The sequence below is a fragment of the Aythya fuligula genome, chromosome 20 (assembly GCF_009819795.1).
Source record: "Aythya fuligula isolate bAytFul2 chromosome 20, bAytFul2.pri, whole genome shotgun sequence".
Lineage (NCBI taxonomy): Eukaryota > Metazoa > Chordata > Aves > Anseriformes > Anatidae > Aythya > Aythya fuligula.
Window position 1 is genome coordinate 5,101,682 of NC_045578.1, and position 19,908 is coordinate 5,121,589.

General features: G+C 49.5%; 2 protein-coding genes across 3 annotated transcripts; one reads left to right on the top strand and one right to left on the bottom strand.

Annotated features, from left to right (window-relative positions):
• Positions 1–9,091, bottom strand: MDH2 (malate dehydrogenase 2). Its single transcript, XM_032201040.1, has 9 exons — positions 9,003–9,091; positions 6,752–6,920; positions 5,577–5,660; positions 4,503–4,612; positions 3,894–4,019; positions 3,171–3,248; positions 1,885–1,984; positions 1,304–1,455; positions 1–309 (listed from the first exon to the last, which is right to left on the bottom strand). The coding sequence occupies exons 1-9, from the start codon at positions 9,072–9,074 to the stop codon at positions 178–180; spliced, it is 1,023 nt and encodes a 340-aa protein (XP_032056931.1). The 5' UTR covers positions 9,075–9,091; the 3' UTR covers positions 1–177.
• A 227-nt stretch (positions 9,092–9,318) lies between these two features.
• STYXL1 (serine/threonine/tyrosine interacting like 1) lies at positions 9,319–19,411 on the top strand. 2 transcript variants are annotated; one of them, XM_032200971.1, is made up of 9 exons: positions 9,319–9,421; positions 10,176–10,237; positions 10,679–10,805; positions 11,015–11,071; positions 12,004–12,149; positions 13,498–13,643; positions 14,717–14,808; positions 16,593–16,702; positions 18,839–19,411. In XM_032200971.1, exons 1-9 carry the CDS (start codon positions 9,319–9,321, stop codon positions 18,968–18,970), a joined length of 975 nt encoding a protein of 324 aa, XP_032056862.1. In that variant the 3' UTR covers positions 18,971–19,411. The 2 variants fall into 2 exon arrangements, with proteins under 2 accessions (XP_032056862.1, XP_032056863.1); XM_032200972.1 differs by lacking the exon at positions 11,015–11,071.
• The last annotated feature ends 497 nt before the right edge of the window (positions 19,412–19,908 follow it).

Consider the following 19,908-nt stretch of genomic DNA (forward strand, 5'->3'; position numbering starts at 1 on the left):
TGGTACGCTGAAAAAAATGAGGCCATTTTATTGATGATTAGACTCTGCTTTGACAACAATCATTATACTGGTACAGACAGACTTCAGTCAAAACCTGAGCTTTGAACCAGAAGTTGTAAAGTGACATGATGCCTTAATAAATTAAGGAAGTTGGAATTCCTCCCCGTCATCAACGCTTCACTTGAAGTTCTTCGCAAAATCTTCTCCTTTTTTAATAGAAGCCTTCAGCTCCGACATGGCCTCAGCAACCATCTTCTCTTCAAAGGGGGTGATCTTGCCGATACCCAGGTTCTTCTCAATGCCATTTTTCTGAGGGAAAGAGGATTTAAGGATTAACCATTCATTCAGTGACCTAGAGAGCAACTTAACAGCCCTGATTACTTACTGCCCAACTGAGATGGAGACCCAGCCTAGGACCTCTGACACTTTTACCGTCTGCAAACCTTGTGCTTCCTTGCAAGGCTGTGAGGCTTTTTGCTATTTGTAGTGACCTCTAGAGCCTTCACAAACTTCTCATTCACTTTTCTCGTTGGCGTGTGAAACATGAAGCTAGCCCCTCAGCTCCTTCCAGGGGAGACTGATACCCACTGCTCCTTTGTGCCTTCTCCTGCCCTCAGAACCACTGTTCAGCTCTCCTCTGTGTACACCCTTCATTTGCCACTGGTTTGCAATCTGAAACTGCTTCAGAGTTGCACTCCTGGGTTTCCAAAATCTCATGCCTGCATCCAAACGCTTCCCCCTTAATCCTCCTCTACATCCATTCCTTCACCAGCTACCACCCAAAACAACGTACACCATCCCTGGCATCCAGCAGCCATGTCACTGCTTTCACTCTGCCCACGGGGTTAGAATAACATTGCTTTTGGGACCTCTACTGAACTTGGAAGGAAATCTATTAATCCTAATCCACACAGTGCTTCCCCACATGCCTCCATTTCTGAGTAATTTCCTTGTAGCAGATCGAGCTGAGGAGACCACACTGCTGATTCTCCTTAACCACATGAAAGCTCTTCATAACTGGGCACCAACTTGGGGCACACACGACCTCTTAAGAAAGGTGTGAATCGCTGGTTACTCAGTGAGCTGCAGTCTGAGAGCAGAGAAAAGCAGCAGCAAACATCCAAACATGGGATATGTGCTTACCCGCAATACCCAAACACCCAAGAACTCTTAAACATACGTTCAACTATTATCTAGTGATACTCAGCACTGGACTGAATTGAAATCACTGAGTAAAAAACACAAAATCTAAGGACTGCATCAGGAACTGCTGTTTCTAAGCCCCACCGCGTGAAGCACATACTCCCAGCAGCAGAGGTGTAGAGAAGTAGGGGCTCTCTGTCTCTTCCGACCGCACAAAGGAACATTCGATAACCCCTTCCTTTCCGTTCATGGCATCCACCAGGGAGAACACAAAGCGAGCTCCGGCGTAGGCCATAGACAAGGTAGCAGATCCTGTAAGAGTTGAACCATTTTTAGAACAGATCACATTTAAATTCAGTACTTGGTTTAGTATCAAAGGCTTCCACGCTGCTATGCTTACAGAGCTGCAGCGTCACTGGCTTCAAGCTCACAGCCAGTTTGAGAAGGCAGAAGCCACCTGCTATGCAGTTCACCAGATTTACAGGAGGAAAGAGCTTAATTAGAGAAGATGATTTTTGAAGTCACACATGTTCAGGGATCCAGTACTGTTTGGTCTTCCCTACATGCTGAGCTACTTCTAGTGCCACAGCTCAGGCAGTCACTGACGTGGGAGAGCAGCTAGGATTGCAATCAGCAGTTCCTATTTCTGCCTCGCAGTTGTAAATAAGATTAAACCAAAGAGGACTGCGTCCATTCAGCTGGACGACAAGAATTACTTGGAAGCTGTAGCCAAGAACCAACCTGCTCCTGCTTTAGCCTTGACAACTTCAGTGCCAGCTTCTTGAATCCTCCCTGTAAGCTTTTCCAGCTGATCCTGAGGGAAGTCCACTTTTGGTGTGCACTGGATTAGAAAAAATAAATTAGCATCAAATACCAGCACCCCTCCAGCACGAGGCCACCCACGTGATACTTCTCCTACCACTACAGTCGTTACCAACAGTTCTCAGATGGGAAAAATCAGCTACCCCAGCTCCCAGATGGTGTGACAGACTGGCCAGCAGCTGCAGGCATTCACCAAGGCTTCTGGTTGCTGCAAGAACTCTAACAGTACGCTAGTCATGCCTAGTTTGCTCAGAGACAAACTGCAGCTTGATGGCAAAACCACGGCTGGCCATGCTCACTTGCTACCATCTAGTCCTTTGCCCTAGACAGGTGCCCTCCAAGCATGTAACAGCCCTTAGAGGGGGGAAAAAAAAGCCACCTTATAAACATTTGGGTCACTGTGGCATTATGGAAGTCTAGAGCCTTATGGAGGATCCCATCTGCAAGAGGTATTTAAGAAGTCAGTGAACCTTCACACACAGCTACCCAGGTCTGCTAAGCACAGCTGGGGCTGCCCTGACTGCCTCTAGCGAAAGCACCCGCTCAGCATTCAGCTTTATTCCCTAAGACCGTCCTTCTGTGAAGGGCACTTTATTCCTCGCTGAGAGCAGAGCTTTTTGCCCTTTCTCCACTGGCTGCTTTTGGCCATCTCCTAGCCGTCTCCTCACGAAGCTGCAGCCTGCTTTAGAGCTGCATTTCACTCTGCATTAGACACGTGAAGGGAGCCTCCCTCTGACAACCGGTCATTTCTGAAGCAGTCTCCCCACACAAGATGAGCTGTGCCTCCTCGTTTCAACACTGGCTGTTGAAGGAGGGTTTCTAGTCCACCGTGGCAAAAGCAGTTTAATTTTTCTGCTGTAGCAAAGCATTCATACCATACAACTGCCATCAAAAAAGTGACAAAAGAAAACACTGCCAAGATATCTGAACACCCACACTACCCCTCAGTTCTTATTCCAGAACTGCTCTAGGGAAAAAAAGAGTGCTGCTATTTAAGCCACCCAGAGGAGCTCAGATTTAGCTCTTTACCTTCGAGTAGCTTGCACTTCATCTCGGAATAAAATGAGCCACAGCCGAGACAGTCTTCCCTACTCTTGTATCTCAGCACGCCACATGCCATCACAAAGGCACTTCACATCAGCTCTAACTCAGTGAGGAGGAACACCACGCAGCACAACGCCACACGCAGCAGTTACATGACTTACCTGAGAGATCAGAGGGATGATGGTCTTCCCTGCATGGCCACCGATGACTGGAACACTTACTCGAGCTGGATCTAAACCCTAGGGGAAACATGAAGTTTTCCAGATTCTGAGACACAGGAACGAGAAAAACATTTAAAGCCACCACACTTTTTCTTCCCTCCGTATCTGAACACATCCACAAACCCCCACGAGACACAGAGAAGTTTCAGAGGCAGCTACGCCCCATTGACAAAGCCAGATGTACACAGTCAGCTCCAGGTTATTCACTCTGACAACTTCAGGCAGTACAGAGCAACAATGATGCAAGATAAACAGCAAAGATCCAAACCCCACCAGGGCTATTAAGAGCAGTGAAACTGCTGCACCTCCTGACACCCCACAGAATATCCTGTAACGGGCAGCACAGTATGACTTGGGAAGATATACTACAATTCAACCCCCTCCTCTGGTTGCACCAGCAGGGCTGAAAATGCCAAGAGAATTAAGGCAAACATGCAGCTCGCTCACAGGGGAGAGCTATGAAAGGAAAGGTCAAAGCCTCTTGAACTACATTTTGCAAGAAACCCTATCCCTGGGCTCCTCTAGAGAGTGGGAACAGGGAATCGTTGCTTCCAGCTCTAGCTCCACATGAAGCTGAGCTACTTTAGCTCTGTGCAGGGATTTTAGAGGCATTTTTGGTAGATCTGATGACAGAAGCACACAGCACCCCTCTCTACGATGTACCTTTAGTTCAGCCACAAAGGTATTTGCTCTGACAATGTCCAGTGTTGTAACACCGAAGATTCTGTTGGGATTGTACACACCGTGCTTCTTGAAGACTTCTGAAGTTATTGGGATGGTTGAATTTACCTGCAAGCAAAAACAGGCAAACGTTCATTAGACCCAGGCTAATAATGAAGCCAATTCATGAACTGAACAGGCCAGTAAATAAACAGTGCATCTCCACGTCAGCTCTAGCCAATTACTTCAATTCCTAATAGGAAGAGCAATTTACAGTCAGGCCAAAACTAGCGTATTTTAAATAACCACTAAGGCAGTAACTTGTTCATTCATGTTACAAAGGCTCCTCCCTTCCTGAGCTGTTCTATTGCAGCTAACACAACAGTATGGACTATTAACCACAGTCAAACAGAAGCTGAGATATCAAGTGCTTTTATATCTAAGTTTAATCTGATTTTGATATAAAAGCCAGGCTTTTATTTGTTTTCCCCTACAAATACTTTATAGACCTTAAAGATACTGCTCCAAACTAACAGCAGCTCACAGATTACTCCAGTGTTCTCAGTTTGGATTTTCTTGTCTGCATTTTGAAGGTCTCCAAGAAATGCTTACCGGGTTAGAGATAACACAGATCATGGCTTCTGGACAGTGCTTCGCACAGGCAGATGTCAAAGTAGCAACAATGCTAGCGTTGGTGTTGAACAGGTCATCGCGGGTCATACCTAGAACACACCCAGCAGAGTATTTTAAGTTACCCGCAGCCTATTCACTAAAGGGCAGGCTACCCAATCAGAGTGTCCTGCCCTGGACAGCGATATGCCAGCTTCAGCTCCTGGTTTCTTGTATCAAGAGAAAGCTCCCCTGCTGCAATAAGGAACTGGCTTCAAAGGTAACCCACTGATAAAAGCTACCTGCCCTTCCAGACAGATCAGCACTTTTCAGCAGCGACTGGCCCGGCTGCCAGCTCTCAGGCTGCCCTTCAGCCGGAGGTGGTGCATCACCCTGCAGAGCTGCATCAGTACCAGGGTGCTCAGCGCAGCCTAATGGCTCCTTGGGTGAACTCTCCTCCCCTCTGAAGTCACCTCCATGACTACAGCTCGAATGCTAACTGCTCTCTGCAAAATACTGCTAGATGCAGAAGTGGCAACCTCTGTTTCTGCTGCAGCATCCACTTTAACCACGAAAAATGCACAGTGAGGATGAACAAGAAATTAAAGTCTAGGCTTTTGTAGCATTCCCAATAGGGTACTAAAAACAAGAGTGGAAATGGAACGAATCAGGGATATGAGGAAGACTTAAGAGCATTCATTCGGAGATGCTTGGAGAAGTTACCACACAATTAACGCAGAACAAATGGATTATTATTATTCTGCTGAGAAAGGAAACAAAGAACCAGTTGTTGAACATGGTGATACTCTGGGCAAGAAATCCTACAGGAGATTCAGGATCACTTGCAGTGCGACGTCTTTGCTCCTCACCCTTACGCAGGAGCCCCAGAAATCAGTGTTTGTCCCCGTTTTACAAGTGACAAAAGCTAACTGAGGTGCCTGACACCACACCAAGCTCTAGGGCAGCGTCATTACCAGCCCACTCCCATCCCAACCAACAAGGGAAGCGCTGTGAAGCACCAGCCCCTTGAACAGAAGTACTGCAGAGACACAGCAGCGAAGCCCCGGAAGAACATACCTGGCTTTCTGGGGACTCCGGCAGGAATAACTACAACATCGCAGCCCTTCAAACATTCTGGCAACTGCTCAGGTCCCAGGAAGCCTGGAATGGAAAACATTCAGATGTTATGGTTTTGTCAGTAAGTACCTGACAGCTTGAAGTACAAAATTATACCTAAAGGCACCCAATTCTGATTTTAATTTACCCTTCAATTCAGACTCACACTGAGAAGCAAAGCAGTGAAGTTATGGGTGGACCCAATTTCATGTTTTATCTTCACTGTTTCAAAACTCAAGGAGTAGGAGTGGAGGGAACCTCCATCTGTGTGAAAACAGGGCCTTCCCACTGCGTATACGCAACATGCACTGCCCTAAAAGCTGGGCTGGGCACTACAGCCAGTGCTCCCAGAATACAGAGTCACAGAATGGTTTGTGTTGGAAGGGACCTAAAAGATCACCCAGCTCCAGCCCCTGCTATGAGCGGGACACCTCCCACCAGCCCAGGCTGCCCCCAGCCCCATCCAGCCTGGCCTTGGGCACTGCCAGGGCTGGGGCAGCCACAGCTCCTCTGGGCAGCCTGGGCCAGGGCCTCACCACCCTCTGAGTGAAGAATTTCCTCCTTAGATCTAATCTAAATCTCCCCTCTTTTAGTTTTAAGCCATCCCCCCTTGCCCTATCCCTACATTCCTGGCAGAATCCCTCCCCAGCTGTCCCGCAGCCCCCTTTAGGCCCTGGCAGGCCGCTGTGAGGTCTCCCCAGAGCCTTCCCTTCTCCAGGCTGAGCACCCCCAGCTCCCTCAGCCTGGCTCTGTAGGGGAGGTGCTCCAGCCTCTGAGCATCCTCGTGGCCTCCTCTGGCCTTGCTCTAACTGCTCCCTGTTAGAGCTGGGGGCAGGTCTCAAAAGAGCAGAGCAGAGGGGGAAGAGACAGGCACACCCAAGTAAAATGTCACCTTTTAGTGACACACAGGTCATGGAGGCACCCAGAGAGCATCAGTCCATTTGTAGACAAACTTTCAAATCCAATGCTTGTTTTTTTTTCCCCCCTCGATATGACTTTACTGGATACTTCCTGCCAGTTTTATGAATTCCCCTCCAACAGCGCAACCAGGAGCTAGTCCCATCTCCACATACATCCATCTAATCAACGGAGCCCTAATTAGCCTTGCAGCAGGCTTAGGCTCCAGCCCCACAAACCTTTGACAGTTGCCCTCGTCTCAATGTGGCTGAGGTCAGCTGCGACGCCGGGGGTGTGAGCGATGTCGTAGAGGCTGAGCCTGCTCACCAGCGGGCTGTTCTTCAGGAGGAGGGACAGCGGCTGCCCAATCCCCCCCGACGCCCCCAGCACTGCCACCTTGGCATTGTTCTGAGGAAAAAAAAACGAGAGAAAAGCACTGAGATGTTTTGCTAGTGGCTGCAGAAGCGACCCCGGGGATTTCACCACGCTTTCTTTGCTTTTCGTTCTGTTTCCCAACTTCTTATCGAGCACTACGCAAATTGGATTGCCTAAGCACACAAAGGGATCATCGTAACACCTTCCCAAGGACTTCTGAGCTTCCCTGCTTGGACACATCAGCTGCAGATGTTCTTTGGGGTCTGCAGCTGAGGTAGGAGCAAGGCCAGGCAGAGCAACCAGAGGATCAGCTCTCCTCAGCTGCAGGCTTCTGAGAACATTAAGGGACCAAATCCCAGCTTTGGTCAAATGTGTGAAGTAAAATCAACCCTGCTTTGTTGCCCTGGTGAACCAATTTTACTCAAATGTGTTCTCTGGAAGAAAGTGATTTCTCTTAAAGACTCCCTCCCATTGTGAAATTAGAGGAAAGCTCCTTTAAAAGAGAGAGGAACTGTAAAATGGGATGTTCTGATACACTTGGTGAGGACCACAGGCTCCTGCAGATGGAACGTGCTGACAGAATGATCGGTGACGTTCTGCATCACGTTGTCTCACCAGATAAAGCCCTAACTGCTTTAAGGCCCCGCATGAACAGCTTAATTATTATGCTCTGACAAGAAATAATCCGCCCAGAAGCTAATCAATTTCAGCTCAGCTCAACGTCCTTGCTACTGTAAGAAATGCAATTTAGCAAAAAAAACTCTTTGAGGGAAAGCAAAGTCTAGCATTAATCGATGCTGTGCCCCATATTTATGGCTGGGCTGATGCCATTAAGTCAAAATTCATTGCAATTAAACGCGATTCCTAATAATTACACAGTTCTCTCTTGTAGGGCATATCTTTATGGCTCCGATAGCCTTTCTGTCACATGGCACCCCAGAGCTGTCTCCTTTCCATGGCAGAGGTCTCCCCACCTCCCCAGCACCCAGCCCTTCCTGCCACCAGGAGCCTCAAATCAGAACATCCCCAGCTGGAAGGGGCCCGCAAGGACCTGCGGGTCCAACTCCTGGCTCTGCACAGCACCACCCAAAAATCAGACCGTGCGTCTGAGAGCGTTGTGTGAACTCTCCTTCAGCTCAGGGATACCACGTATTAAAGGTTTACTGCTAAAGCTGCAGCTGCCACCCTAGTTCTCAGCACACTGAGAGCTGGGGCACGCACTGAGGAGGGGAAGGGAGCAGTGCAGAGCCTGGCACCTCTCCCCGCACACCCTCACTGACAGGCTCACCCAGCGCTCAGACACCGAGCACCCACTGTGAGGGTGGCCAGCTGCAAGCTCCCCATCTGGGAGGCACATGGGGATAGCCCGCACTGTGCAGGGCCAGGCTGAGGCTCCCAGCTCCCTCACATCATCCCTGGGCTGAGCCCCACAACCTGCTCCCAGCTCCCTGTCCACCACCATTACCCCTGGGACAAGCCCCACCAGCTGCCCCCAGCTGCCTCTCCATCACCCCTGGGCACCCCCTACCACCTCCCAGTTCTCCCCCATCCCCATCTCCACCCCAGCCGATCCCTACAACCTGCTCCCAGCTCCCTGCTCCCTCCCCATCACCCCCAGACACCCCCTGCCGCCTCCCCCTGACAGAGCCCTGCTCCCCCATCACCCCCAGTCACCCCCCCACCACCTCCCCTGCCTGTGCCCAGCTCCCAGCTCCCCCCCATCACCTCCTCCTGACAGGATACACCTCCCAACTCCCCCCCATCACCCCCACTCACCCCCCCACACCTCCCCTCAGCTCCCTGCCCCCCCCCATCACCCCCAGCCCTCCCTCACCCCCTCCCCCTTGCCAGGACCACCTCCAGCTCCCTCTCCATCACCCCCCCACACCTCCCCTGCCTGTACCCACCTCCCTGCCCCCCCCATCCCCCCCATCACCCCCAGACCCCCCCCCATTCCCCACCCCCATCCCCCCCCACCTCCCCTGACAGGACCCAGCCCCCCCCACTAGGCCCATCTCCCCCTCCACCCCCCCCCACGCCCTCCCACCCCCCTCCCCGCATCCCCTCGCTCCCCCCTCGTCCCCCCCCATCCCTCCCCGTCCCCCCAGCACCCACGGGCCCGGAGGTGGCCAACCCTCGGCGCAGGGCGGCGGCGGCAGCGGCGGGGCGGGCGAGACGGGGCAGCATGGCGGCGGCGGCGGCGGCAGCGGCGGCGACTCCAACGACCTCCACAGCGCCGCCTCTCGCGAGACTTCCGCCCCTCCCGCCGCCAGCTCTCGCGAGACTTCCCCGCCCTCACCCCCCGTTCCACCCGGCCGCCGCGGCGAGGAAGCATCGCGAGGTTTCGGCGCGTGACGTCACCCCCTAGCAACCGGCTGGGAGGCGTTGCCGTGGCAACGGGCGGAGCGCGGCCTGGTGCGCGCGGGGAGCCATGGCGGGGGTGCTGCTGTGGGAGCCCGGCCGCCTCTACAACGCCCTCCAGCAGCAGCGCCGCCTGCCCCGCCTGGCCGAGCACAACTACCTCAGCCTGCTGGGTGAGGACGCCCACGGGCAGGAGCTGCGCGGGCTCACGGGGCTCGTGAAGGCGCAGGGAGGGCTCCTACGGATCGCCGAGGCCTTGCTTGAGGGGTGTTTGGCCGCCCCGTTACTCGCCGTGAGGCAGGGCGGCTCTGCTGTCGTTCTTCATGCGGAGTGGAAAGCGGCTGCGTGTGGCATTTGGCCCCACAGGGAGAGTAAAATATAAATGAGGAGGTTTTCTGCCTGCATAAATCCCGGCTGCTGCTTCAGCTCCATCCCACATCCAGCTCCCCACTCCCTGACCCCTGCATCCCCCTCCCCTGCTCCCAGCGGTGCTGGCAGGCAGACAAGAGCTGCTGGCCATCGCACAAAGCATCGTGATAAGTGTTTGCGTCCTTTGGGGTGACCAGAGCCCACAGATGGTGCCACACACTGCACCTTTCGGTCAGGGGGTCAGACAGATTGGGAGCAGGATGGGGGCCCTGCCGTGTGCCCTCCTCAGGAGGTGCTGGAGGGCACAGCACCACGCTCAGGGCAGCTCCAAGGCCGTTGGCATTGCCTGGTGTTGCTCATACTTACAATCACATCAGTGTTGGGGGTTGTTTATCCATGTGTAAAGTCTCAGTTTATAAGAAGCAGAGTCTTTCTCTTGCTGACATTGGTGCCTGAATTCCCACTGACTGAATTAGAAGTAGGATTCTACCTTAAAAGCATCAAATAAACCAATTGCTCCACCTTGGTTATCTTTTTTTTTTTTTTTTTTTTTTCCAGATGCCCGTACTCAGCGCGAGTACAACGAGAGCCACATTGTTACAGCACGCAAGATTGAACAGGTGAGGAAGGATTGCAGTTTGTGTAAATAATCTCTGCATTTAGCAATTAGCAGTACATGAAATGGGCTTAAAAAACAAGGGAGTTGTCCTCGCCTCTCCCCTGCCTGCTTCAGCCATGCTCCAGTTCTGCCGCTGGGGGGATGTGTTCTGTCACACACAAGAGCTGGCTTCAGTAGCCCAGAGGATTGGCACGCTGAGGCTGTGTATCAGGAAAATGTTGCACAAGGACTGACATATTGCAGGCTTGTCTCACAAAGGACAGTGCTGACATCTTTACCACTGCAGCAGATGAAGCAATCTGGAGCAGCCTGCATGGTTTCTGAATTCTACCTGGGTCTTTCAGCATAAAGCGCAGACGTAGCCCCAGTCCCTTCTCCTTGTGTTGATGCCACAAGAAAAGCGTGGAGCTGTGCTCCTGATAGAATTCTGTGATTTTGTCAGGGCCCTACAGGGGAGTACCTGGTGCCGGATGCAGAGGAGCTTGCGTGTGTCAAATACTGCGTGGTGTATGACTGCGAGACCAGCTCTTTAGACTTGTCTGACGATGAGGAAGAGGAGAAAGAAAAAGGTACCTGTGACTCATGTCAGTGAAGACCTCACTGCAGGACGGGTATTCTTCCCACTCCTCATTACTTTAGTGAGCTTCCTGGCAGGCCTGCTTTCCTATCTGTAGACTGATCCCTCTGAAGTTGTTGCTTGGAAGGAATTGTTCTTGTAAATTATTCTTATTTTTTCACATCTCACTGAAATTGAGATTGTCCAACGATTGCCTTTCAGGGAGCAATGGTTCTTCAGAGACTGAAAACACTGACTCAAGCTCCTTATGTTCACAGAGTGAGTATTTCCTTCTCTGAGGGTTACGAAACCTTCACATTATCACATTGAAGAAGACGTAGCTTTAACGCGGGTGCTGAGGTAATGGAGTTCACTGAAAAGTGTGAAAAGCTGGAAACTTCTCCCTGTAATTGTTCAGGCTTCTTTGAACCACGGAAACGTATAGTTGCAACACATCCTCTAGCCAGGAGTGCTGCTCTATGCAGAACCACTTCTTTACATTTGTTTGGCTCCAACTAGCTTTATAAAGGCTACTGCAGTTTTAGCAAAGACTACATCTAGCCCACACCCCAATTTTTAAGAAAAAAATCTGGGAGTATAAGCAGAACGGACAAAGCAAGCATTCAGAAGTACTTGGTGATGGGACATGAGCATGGAAGGTGTGAAGAGTCAGCAGCAGGTTTCTGTTGCACTCATCTGTTTCTAAAGCAGGCAGAGCTAGAGGCAACCTGGATGGATCCGGAGGGAGAAGGAGGGGGCAAAACCATCTCTCATGTGATTTGCTTCGCTGAGGGAGTGTTTGAAACGCTTGGGAAGAATGTGTTTAAGACACCTCTTTCACTTTCCTTTGCCAGCTGTAGAAAAGGGTCTCCATGCAACTAAAATTACTAGATTTATACTAATAATGCTTTGCTATTATGGGAACTTATTACAAGCATTTCCCAAAGAATAATGGGGAGAGAATAAAAACTTTAATTGGACTTGCAAAAGAAAACAGGAGAGGAATAGGACTAGAGGTGAGCAGCAGCTTGTTACTGACCTGCAGCAACAGTTAAATAAATAATAAGTCTGGCTTTTAACACGGCTTTCTCCAGACCATTAGATGAAATGAAAAGGAGTTTGCTGGTGGTGCCAGAGGGCCAGATTTAACCCCCAGGGCTGTTGGAGGCACACTAAACCTGCTCCAGCAAATAGCTTTTTGATCTCATTAGATGCCGAGGAAGGAACTGCTGTCCGACACGCCAGAAGCTTGCAGCATTTCACCCGCCATCCCGTGCTGGTCCTGAGGGGAGGATACAAGCGGTTTTCAGCTTGCTATCATTTTCTGAGGACTCAGAAGATACTGTGGATGCCTCAGGTGAGACTAGGCCAATTTGCAAGTAAAAGACACGAGCATTCGTATTCATCTGATGATAGCTAATGAATAGCTAAGTGGTGCTGTAAGCCTGCTATCAGAGTAATTTCAAACAAAGGAATTAAATGTAATTTAAATTACTGCTCTTCCCCTGAGTGTCACCACAAATTCTTTTGCAGCCACACTGTCTTTTTTTTTTCCTCTCTTATTGCGTGAAAGCTAGCTCGTGGAAGCAGCCAAGGAAGCCTCCTCTGATAACCCCAAAACTGGCCTACTGAAGAGTGCAGATAACTAAACAAACAGTAGCAAACAATGAAATAAGGCAGGCTCCTCTTTAATCTCTTTTATATGAGGTTATCTGAGATGTTACACAGTAAGTGTTTCCAGACAGAGGTGCAACTATCAAGCCCTGTATTTCATGCCTATAAAGCTTTTTGTCTGGAAGGGTCACAAGGCAAATGTTGGAGCATTGCTTCAATAGGCCCAGAAAGAAAGGAGCCATCCACTGGAACACTGGTACCCTGATTGTTTGGTTTCACCTGCAAACATTGATCTGTTTAACTTGGGAGAAACAATTGTCCTATTTTCACATCTAGGACAGGACCTGCAGCAGGGCAGATTTAGAGGGCACTGTACAGCAACATCCTTTGTGTCTGATTCCTACTACTTCACACGAAGCAGCCCACGACACAGTGTTAACCTTGCGGGATGCTACAGCACAGAAAATGAATTCACTGTGCTCCTTTGTGAGGGGTAGCAAACTGCTAAACTCCCCCAGCAGATTCAGCTGGACACAGCATTACCTCCTCAGCTCAGTTTAAGCTGTTGCTCTCTGATGCTTTAAGCTGTTGAGCTGCAGTTTTGTTCCGATGCAGCATTACAGAGTATCGGTTATGGATGTAGAAGCACTGCTGCCTACTTCTATATTTTTGCTCTCAGCCTTTCGGCAGCACAGAGCCAAAATCTCTGTGGACTTGTGCTGTGCCACGACGTTGCACCTGCAGCTCTGCAGGTGGCAGATGACTTCAGTTGGCCTCGTGAACAATAAAACATCAAATGAATCCGTTATGCTGTGGTTCCTCCAGACATTGCAAAGAATATATTCTTCCCCCTGTTTGGTTAGGATTTGTTTCAAGTAATGCCACAATGACAGTGTTTTTGTTAATTATTCTCACTAAATCTAGCAAGACTTCCATATTTCAGAATGTCCGGGTGATTGAATGCATCATTACATTCAAATGTGTCATGGGCTGCTGACTAAGTGTGTGTTCATTTCTCTACGTGACTTCTGTTTAAGGAGCTAAAAGAGCAAATATGCTCTGAACTGAACCCACGGCTTCTCTCCTTGCAGGAACTAGACAACTTCCAGCTGTACCCTGTAGAAATACTGCCTGCAAAGTTATACATGGGCAATTTCAAGCAGGCCTGTGACCAACAAATTCAGAAGGATTTGAAGATCAAAGCTCAAGTCAATATTTCTGAGCAGCCTGCTACACTGTAAGTTTTCAGGGTGTATTCTTACTGATGTCTGTGCCTGTGAGGTGGCACAGCATCACAGCAGCAAGTGCCTATAAACTTCCAAGGAAAACTCTGTTTTTCACTGTAGATTTGGGTGCTATTTCATGCTCAGTTTTGTGATCTCACTTGCATAGCAAGAGTTTGCACAGCAGCAATGCGTTCCTGTAGCCATTTACTGTGACATGGATGGATTGGGTGAGAGGACTGGGAGGTCCTCGGCACTTCCAGTCTGTTACATGCCACATCCTTCAGGTAGAACCTACACCACTGAGTAGCCTTCTGAGCAAAATCTTACAAAAATCTTACAAACACATCAGTGTAAAAGCTAAATCATTGATGTTTCACACTGTTGTTCATCTTCCTTCCTTACCTGCTTCTGTCCATGACCACTCAGCTCAGTCAGACTGTGCTGGAAATGTCATTTCATCCAATGAAAAATCCAGTGGCATTTCTCAGGGTCTTGGCCAAAGCAAAGTAAGCAACAAGTTCAGTTACTTACCTCAGGACACGTGTACCAGCAGGCATTTCTCCTGCCTCTGGTTTCAGAAGACATCAAAGGTCTCTGCACTCTGTGTGATCTCCCCATGCCATCTGTGTGATGTGCTTTCACATTTCAGAAATGCCTCACCAGTGTTTTGTGCCATTAGTTCTCTGAGCTGAGTTCTCTGAGCTTCTAGAAGCGGGAGGATGCTGTCACAGAAAACCACATGAAGTGAATCATGGAGCCCTGTTGACATAACTGCTAACGTGCATGCCGCGAAGGCACTCTTGCTTTCAGTTCATCTGTGTTCATTTAGCTCTCAGATAAGGGAGGCTGTAGGATAAAGTTAAGGCATCAATGCTGATACCATGTGGAATGGAAAATCAGTAATTAAGCTGGTTCTGTATTACGTGTGCCTCAGTGTCTTACCATAACAATCCCTTATTGTAGTGTTAATGATGAAAAACTCACACACATAACAGCAAACAAAATAATAAGCTTGCCTCCAACAAACAATTTTCCCCCACAGTTGCTTTGTTGGCCCATTTAATGCTGCATGTTCTTTTTACAGGTTTGCAGAAGACAAATATCTCCATATATCTGTTCCAGATTCACTCGAAGCAAATCTTTTTTCTTCCTTTCCCACCATTTGTCATTTCATAGGTGAGTTGTTCCTGATCTGGAATTCCTGAGCCCTTGTTCACTCTGAGATATTAAATGGGAGTGACTGCAATTGACTCCAGCAGGAAGCTCAAACGGGAGGGTCGTAATCTTTCAAGATCTCAGCATACTCCCAAGCCAGCCCACACCCTAATGTACACCAGAGCTGTCTCAGTAACCAGCCTGACACAGAGAGGAGATTTTAGAGGGCATCTGACACTGATGTTCCTGACAGAGAGTACTCGCTTTATAGAACACCTCACTGTGATAGCAGTGAGCTTTCCACTAGGTATGAGAAGGCTTTGGGATGGGATGTCTGTGAGGGCTTCACAGGATCCCCTCCTATTCCTTTGTTTTTAAATACAACTGTTTGACTCACCAGCCCAAATCTTCAAGGACCAGAGCTTTATTTGGGCAGGAGTGTGATGCCCATTGGAGAACTTACCATGAGACGCTCTCAACCCTTGGGGTTTGCTGTGCAGACTCACTGTAGGGCCTAGGGAAACTTTCAGGTTGGACAACATAAACCTGCCTTCGGCTGATTGTATCAGAAAGGGCAAAGAAAAACATACCAGCTCAGTACCTGCAGCAGCACGGCAGGCATAGTTCCTGCAGCTTCATCCCATGATGGTGTCCACCTGCGTCGTTGTCTTGTATTGCACCTACAAAACGGCATCTGCCTCAGACCGAGGCCCTGCTGTGCTAAGTGCCATACAGACCCAGGAGCAAAGGACCACCCTGTCCCCACAGAACTTGTAATGCAAGTACAAAGTCAGAAATAACAATTGGACACAAAGAAACAAGGAAGTGAAAACGGAGGATATAATCCTGTAGTCCTAACCTGAATTTCATGACTTGCATGCATTGAAATCCAAACGCTGATATCCACTTACTTGTCTTGCATTTTACCCCGTTTTTTTACCCAGCCTGGAAGAGTGCTTGGAAGAAAGAAAAAACAAAACAAAACAAAACAAAACAAAAAAAAAACTTTTGTCAACAGCAGAACAGGCTTTGCCCTACAAATTCTAGAGCACAGTTGCTGATATTCCAAAAACACGTCATGTTTCCCTCCCTCTACTCTGGAGAGGGAGGGAAAGAATTAAAAGGTTTCTTAATAAATTACTAAATTATAGAAATAGGTAGCAGAGTTGATGTGGTTAGTAGTGAATGACAGCATCCTCAAGCCAAATCGGCTTGGCTTCTGTAGGAAATGAGTTTGCTGGCCTTACAAATTTTTACTGCAAAGCATACACAAGAGAAAAACAGCACCCTAACTGCCATGCACGTGCTTCCCACTGGTGATCCCCATGGAGGGATAAGGGATTTGAAGTCCAAGTCCCTGCCAGTTTGAGAGCCAATTCCTCCAGCTTGAGTGGACAACAGTGAGGTTTGCATTCAACAGACGTTTTGTCAGCTTTAAACCTACCTGGAAGAGTTTTGAGTTGCTGGTGTGATGCTGACCACAGCTGCTTGGTCCTGGTGGGCCACTTTTCGTCACAGTCACCTGCTAAAAAAGTGACACTGATCTGTCACGAAGCATTGACTGATCATTGTCATTTGATTCTAGTCCTCAAAAAAGCCACTTTTTAACTCAGTGCGGTTTTAAGAAAGGCAAATGGTTACAGAAACAAAAGCTGGCAGTGCCCATCTGTTCCTATCAGGGTTCATGACGGTTCCTGTCGCTCAGGCTAGCTGCCTGTCAGTTTTCACTGAATTAGAGCTTGACTTTACAACTGGAATTTTGATTTCCCCGATCACCAATCTGTGATTGGCATTTCTTTACTCAGATGCTCAGCTGGATCTCGGAGCAGTGCTGGTGTTCTCCACCCTGGGGATAAGCCGGAGCAGCACAGTCACCATGGCCTATCTTATGCATTCCCACCAGTTTTCCCTGAAGGTACATCACTGTCATTCTTCCCACAGATACTGGCTGGGTCTGCAGTTTATTTCTGTTCCCGAAGCCTCATCGCTGTGTTAACGAAAAAGAAATTATCTGTGCATTCGTGCAGACTATCCACCTGATAATGTAAAAGATTCTCTTACATCAGTTGTATCTTATACCTTTAAGGAGGCGGCTTAGGTGCAATTTTGGATCTCTGAGCTCTTACCTGGCACCTGTGATATTCTTGTATTTCCCTACTTAACGACAGGGCTATAAAAATAAAGCAGATTACAGATCTTAGCTCTTCCACTCTCCTGGATCTGAGAAAAAGAGTGTCTGGAAGCTACCAGACTTAATCCCATCTCTTAATGCCAGGTGGTTACAGGGACGTTCACACCCCGGTGCTTGCAGAGCTCTGATTTACCGCTGGGCTCATCAGCACTGACTTCTGAAACCTTGTTATATTTCCCCAGAAGCAATCCCCTCCCACAGACACCACTGTAAAGAAATCTGGAACGGGATAACACTAGCCCGGGAGGGACACCCAGGTGAAAAGGATGGTACATTCTGTTCCAGAGCTCTGAATAACATGAAAAATAAGGAATGAAGGCTGGGAATGACCCTGTGGTGTGGTGAGACTGGCAGCCTCTCCCCAGATGTCAGCCCTTTATCCCTTTGGGTACAAAACACGGGCACTGTGCTGCTGTAGGCACCAGCTCGTGCTGCCTGCTTGGCACAGAGCAGCCTTTTTCCCATGAGAACTGAAAGGTTTCTCCTTAAAAGTCTTGTCTTTGTTTGGAAAGCGTGACCTCCTTTGGGAGCCTGAAAGGATTGATTCAAGCTTCACTGGAGCTGGGTCTGTATCTAATCATTTAATTGATTTTGTGCAAACATTTGCAACATAAGAGGAAATCTCTTACCATCGGTGTGTGCCAAAGGGTAATTTCGGGTTGAGCGTGCCAGCTGGGCAGCAGACACTATTTGGTCTCTGCTAGTAATGCTGGGTGTGATTGCCCCGGCACATCGATAACCATTCCCTTGCTGTTTTCCCCTGCATGCTAAACTGCCAGAGACGTTTGTGATGGCAGAGCAAAAGTCCAAGCTGATCCTTGCAGTTTCTCCCAGTTGGTATCAACAGGTTGGTCTCAGCGTTTTGCTGAGCGCCGTGGCGTCCTGCAGCTGGCCCGGGCAAAGCCTTCCTGGGGGATTTTCCTGGCAGACAAGTTTGTTTCACACAGACTAAAGCTACACAACAGATTTTTGTGTGACCCTTCGCCCAATCTGGGCAGAGATCTGTGAAAATTTCCAGAGACATTGCAAAAGAAACACAGATTTGGGATGTGTGGCCCCTTAGTCTATTAGGAATCAATCTGAGTAGATCTGCGGGGTTCAGGGGAACTACAGACACACATACCATGGGCAGAGGAGTAAATATTGGAAGATGAGGTTCAGAACCTGCAGAATTGCTGAGATTAGAAAAAAGCAAACCAATGGAGCACTATCTTGTGACCTTTGGTCTCGTTACAATTAAGCAATCCTCTGATTGCTGGGGGGAATCAGCAGGAAGATGAGCACTACTGGGTAAACCCCAGGACGTAGCTGAGCAAAGCAGAGTAATGCTGGTGGATTTGCCCTCTGTGTAGCAGAGTTCCTAGCTGATTACACGGAACTAACAAATCATTAAGATGGCTGTAATTAACGTGGTGGGATAACTGGAGCTTAATAGCCGCTCTGCCACACCAGGTCACACCAGTTCAGAAATGTGCAAACCTTGGTTTCTTGCCTGTAAATAGCTGATACTTCACTGCTTCGCCTATCACCCATTGAAGAATTGGATTTTTAGAGCAGAAAATCCAGGACTGCACTGCTCTGTCAGTGTAAACAATACAAGAAACACACCAGCTAATGAAAGAAGCATGAGCTATCCTCATAGCCAGGAAAGCCGGGTATAAAGATGAAAGGCTTCTCTGAAGTTCACATCTGGATCCGCTATGTCCTTGCTTTGGTAGCCAAAGTCTTATCTGCCAAAGTCTATCACGGGCAGTAAATACAAAGCTGTTTTGTTCACAAATGTAGCTGCTTAGCGTAACTACAATAAATTATTTTTCAGCTCAAACTTCTAACACTTCTTTGCTTTCTTTCTACTTCCAGAAAGCTTGGGACCACGTTCTGAAATGCAAAGAGAACATGAGACCGCACCGGGGCTTTGTGAAACAGCTTTCAGACTGGGAGGCCCACATCTATGGGACCACGATCACAGACATCTCCGAACCAAACTACTGACAGCACAGGGAACACCCAGCAGGGGAAGATGCTTCCCTGTCCACACCACCATCTGTCCCGTAGGTAGAAGGTTAACGGAAAGCAGTTGAAAAAGCTCTTAACGTTATGGAATTCCTTCATCTTTAGCTCTTATCATACTGGGTGAAGTTTTGGAGCCGTTAGGGGAGCGTGCCTGTCACTGAAGGTGGTGGTTTGGGGAAGGCGAGGCCTGCAGGATGTGACCCGTTCAGCACCACTTGCCTCCTCTGTGAGCCAGCGGGTTTATGGCCACGTTATCGCCTCCTGCCCCAGCTATGGGGAAGTCATCAGTGCTCTCTCTGAAAAGGCAAATTCAGAATTTGACTGCACCTGGTCCCAGCCCGGGGAGACGAGGGCAGAACCTCCCCATGTCAGGAGCTCCCCTGTTCCGTAAGAGTCTCTGCAGACCCTGGCAGGCACCGGACCCTCACCCTCTGGTTTTGGCAGGCAGGACCCTGCTTCCCCCCAGATCCAGCGACCTGACCTTGCCTGGCAGCCACTTTCGAGTCCCTGGTAATATTTTAGGACCACGCCAGCCGTGCTGCCCCTCTGCCCTGCAGCACTCTGACTCCTTCCACGGACACCACAAAATAAAAACCCTACACAAAAACCCTCCAGGGCTCTCCCTGCACTCCTCGCTAAGCATTTATCACCGCGTGGCTCGGGGTGCTCCCCCCCGGTGCTCCCCCACCCTCTCCCTGCCCTTCCCCATCCTCCCCTAACCCCCAGCATCGTTGGGGTGGGAGCTCCACCCGTTACCCCCGTTACCCCCGGTGCGAACCCAAACACCCCAAACCGAGACCGGGGCTGCTCGGGGGAGGCCGGGTGCCGGCAGCCCCCCTCCGGGTCCCCCCCCCCGGTGCCGGTCCCGCCTCTCCCGGCTCGGGGCGTGCCCGGAAGACGGCGGCAGCGCCGGGCCC

Bases quoted from the DNA above. Each gene is read 5' to 3' on its own strand.
- STYXL1 (XM_032200971.1), top strand. From the start codon at position 9,319: ATGGCGGGGGTGCTGCTGTGGGAGCCCGGCCGCCTCTACAACGCCCTC. The intron at 10,238-10,678 runs GTGAGGAAGGAT...TGATTTTGTCAG, and splicing joins CAGCACGCAAGATTGAACAG to GGCCCTACAGGGGAGTACCT. The intron at 10,806-11,014 runs GTACCTGTGACT...ATTGCCTTTCAG, and splicing joins GGAAGAGGAGAAAGAAAAAG to GGAGCAATGGTTCTTCAGAG.
- MDH2 (XM_032201040.1), bottom strand. From the start codon at position 9,074: ATGCTGCCCCGTCTCGCCCGCCCCGCCGCTGCCGCCGCCGCCCTGCGC. The intron at 4,613-5,576 runs GTATGTTCTTCC...GGTGTGTTCTAG, and splicing joins CGGAGTCCCCAGAAAGCCAG to GTATGACCCGCGATGACCTG. The intron at 310-1,303 runs GTATGTGCTTCA...TCTTTCCCTCAG, and splicing joins CTACACCTCTGCTGCTGGGA to AAAAATGGCATTGAGAAGAA.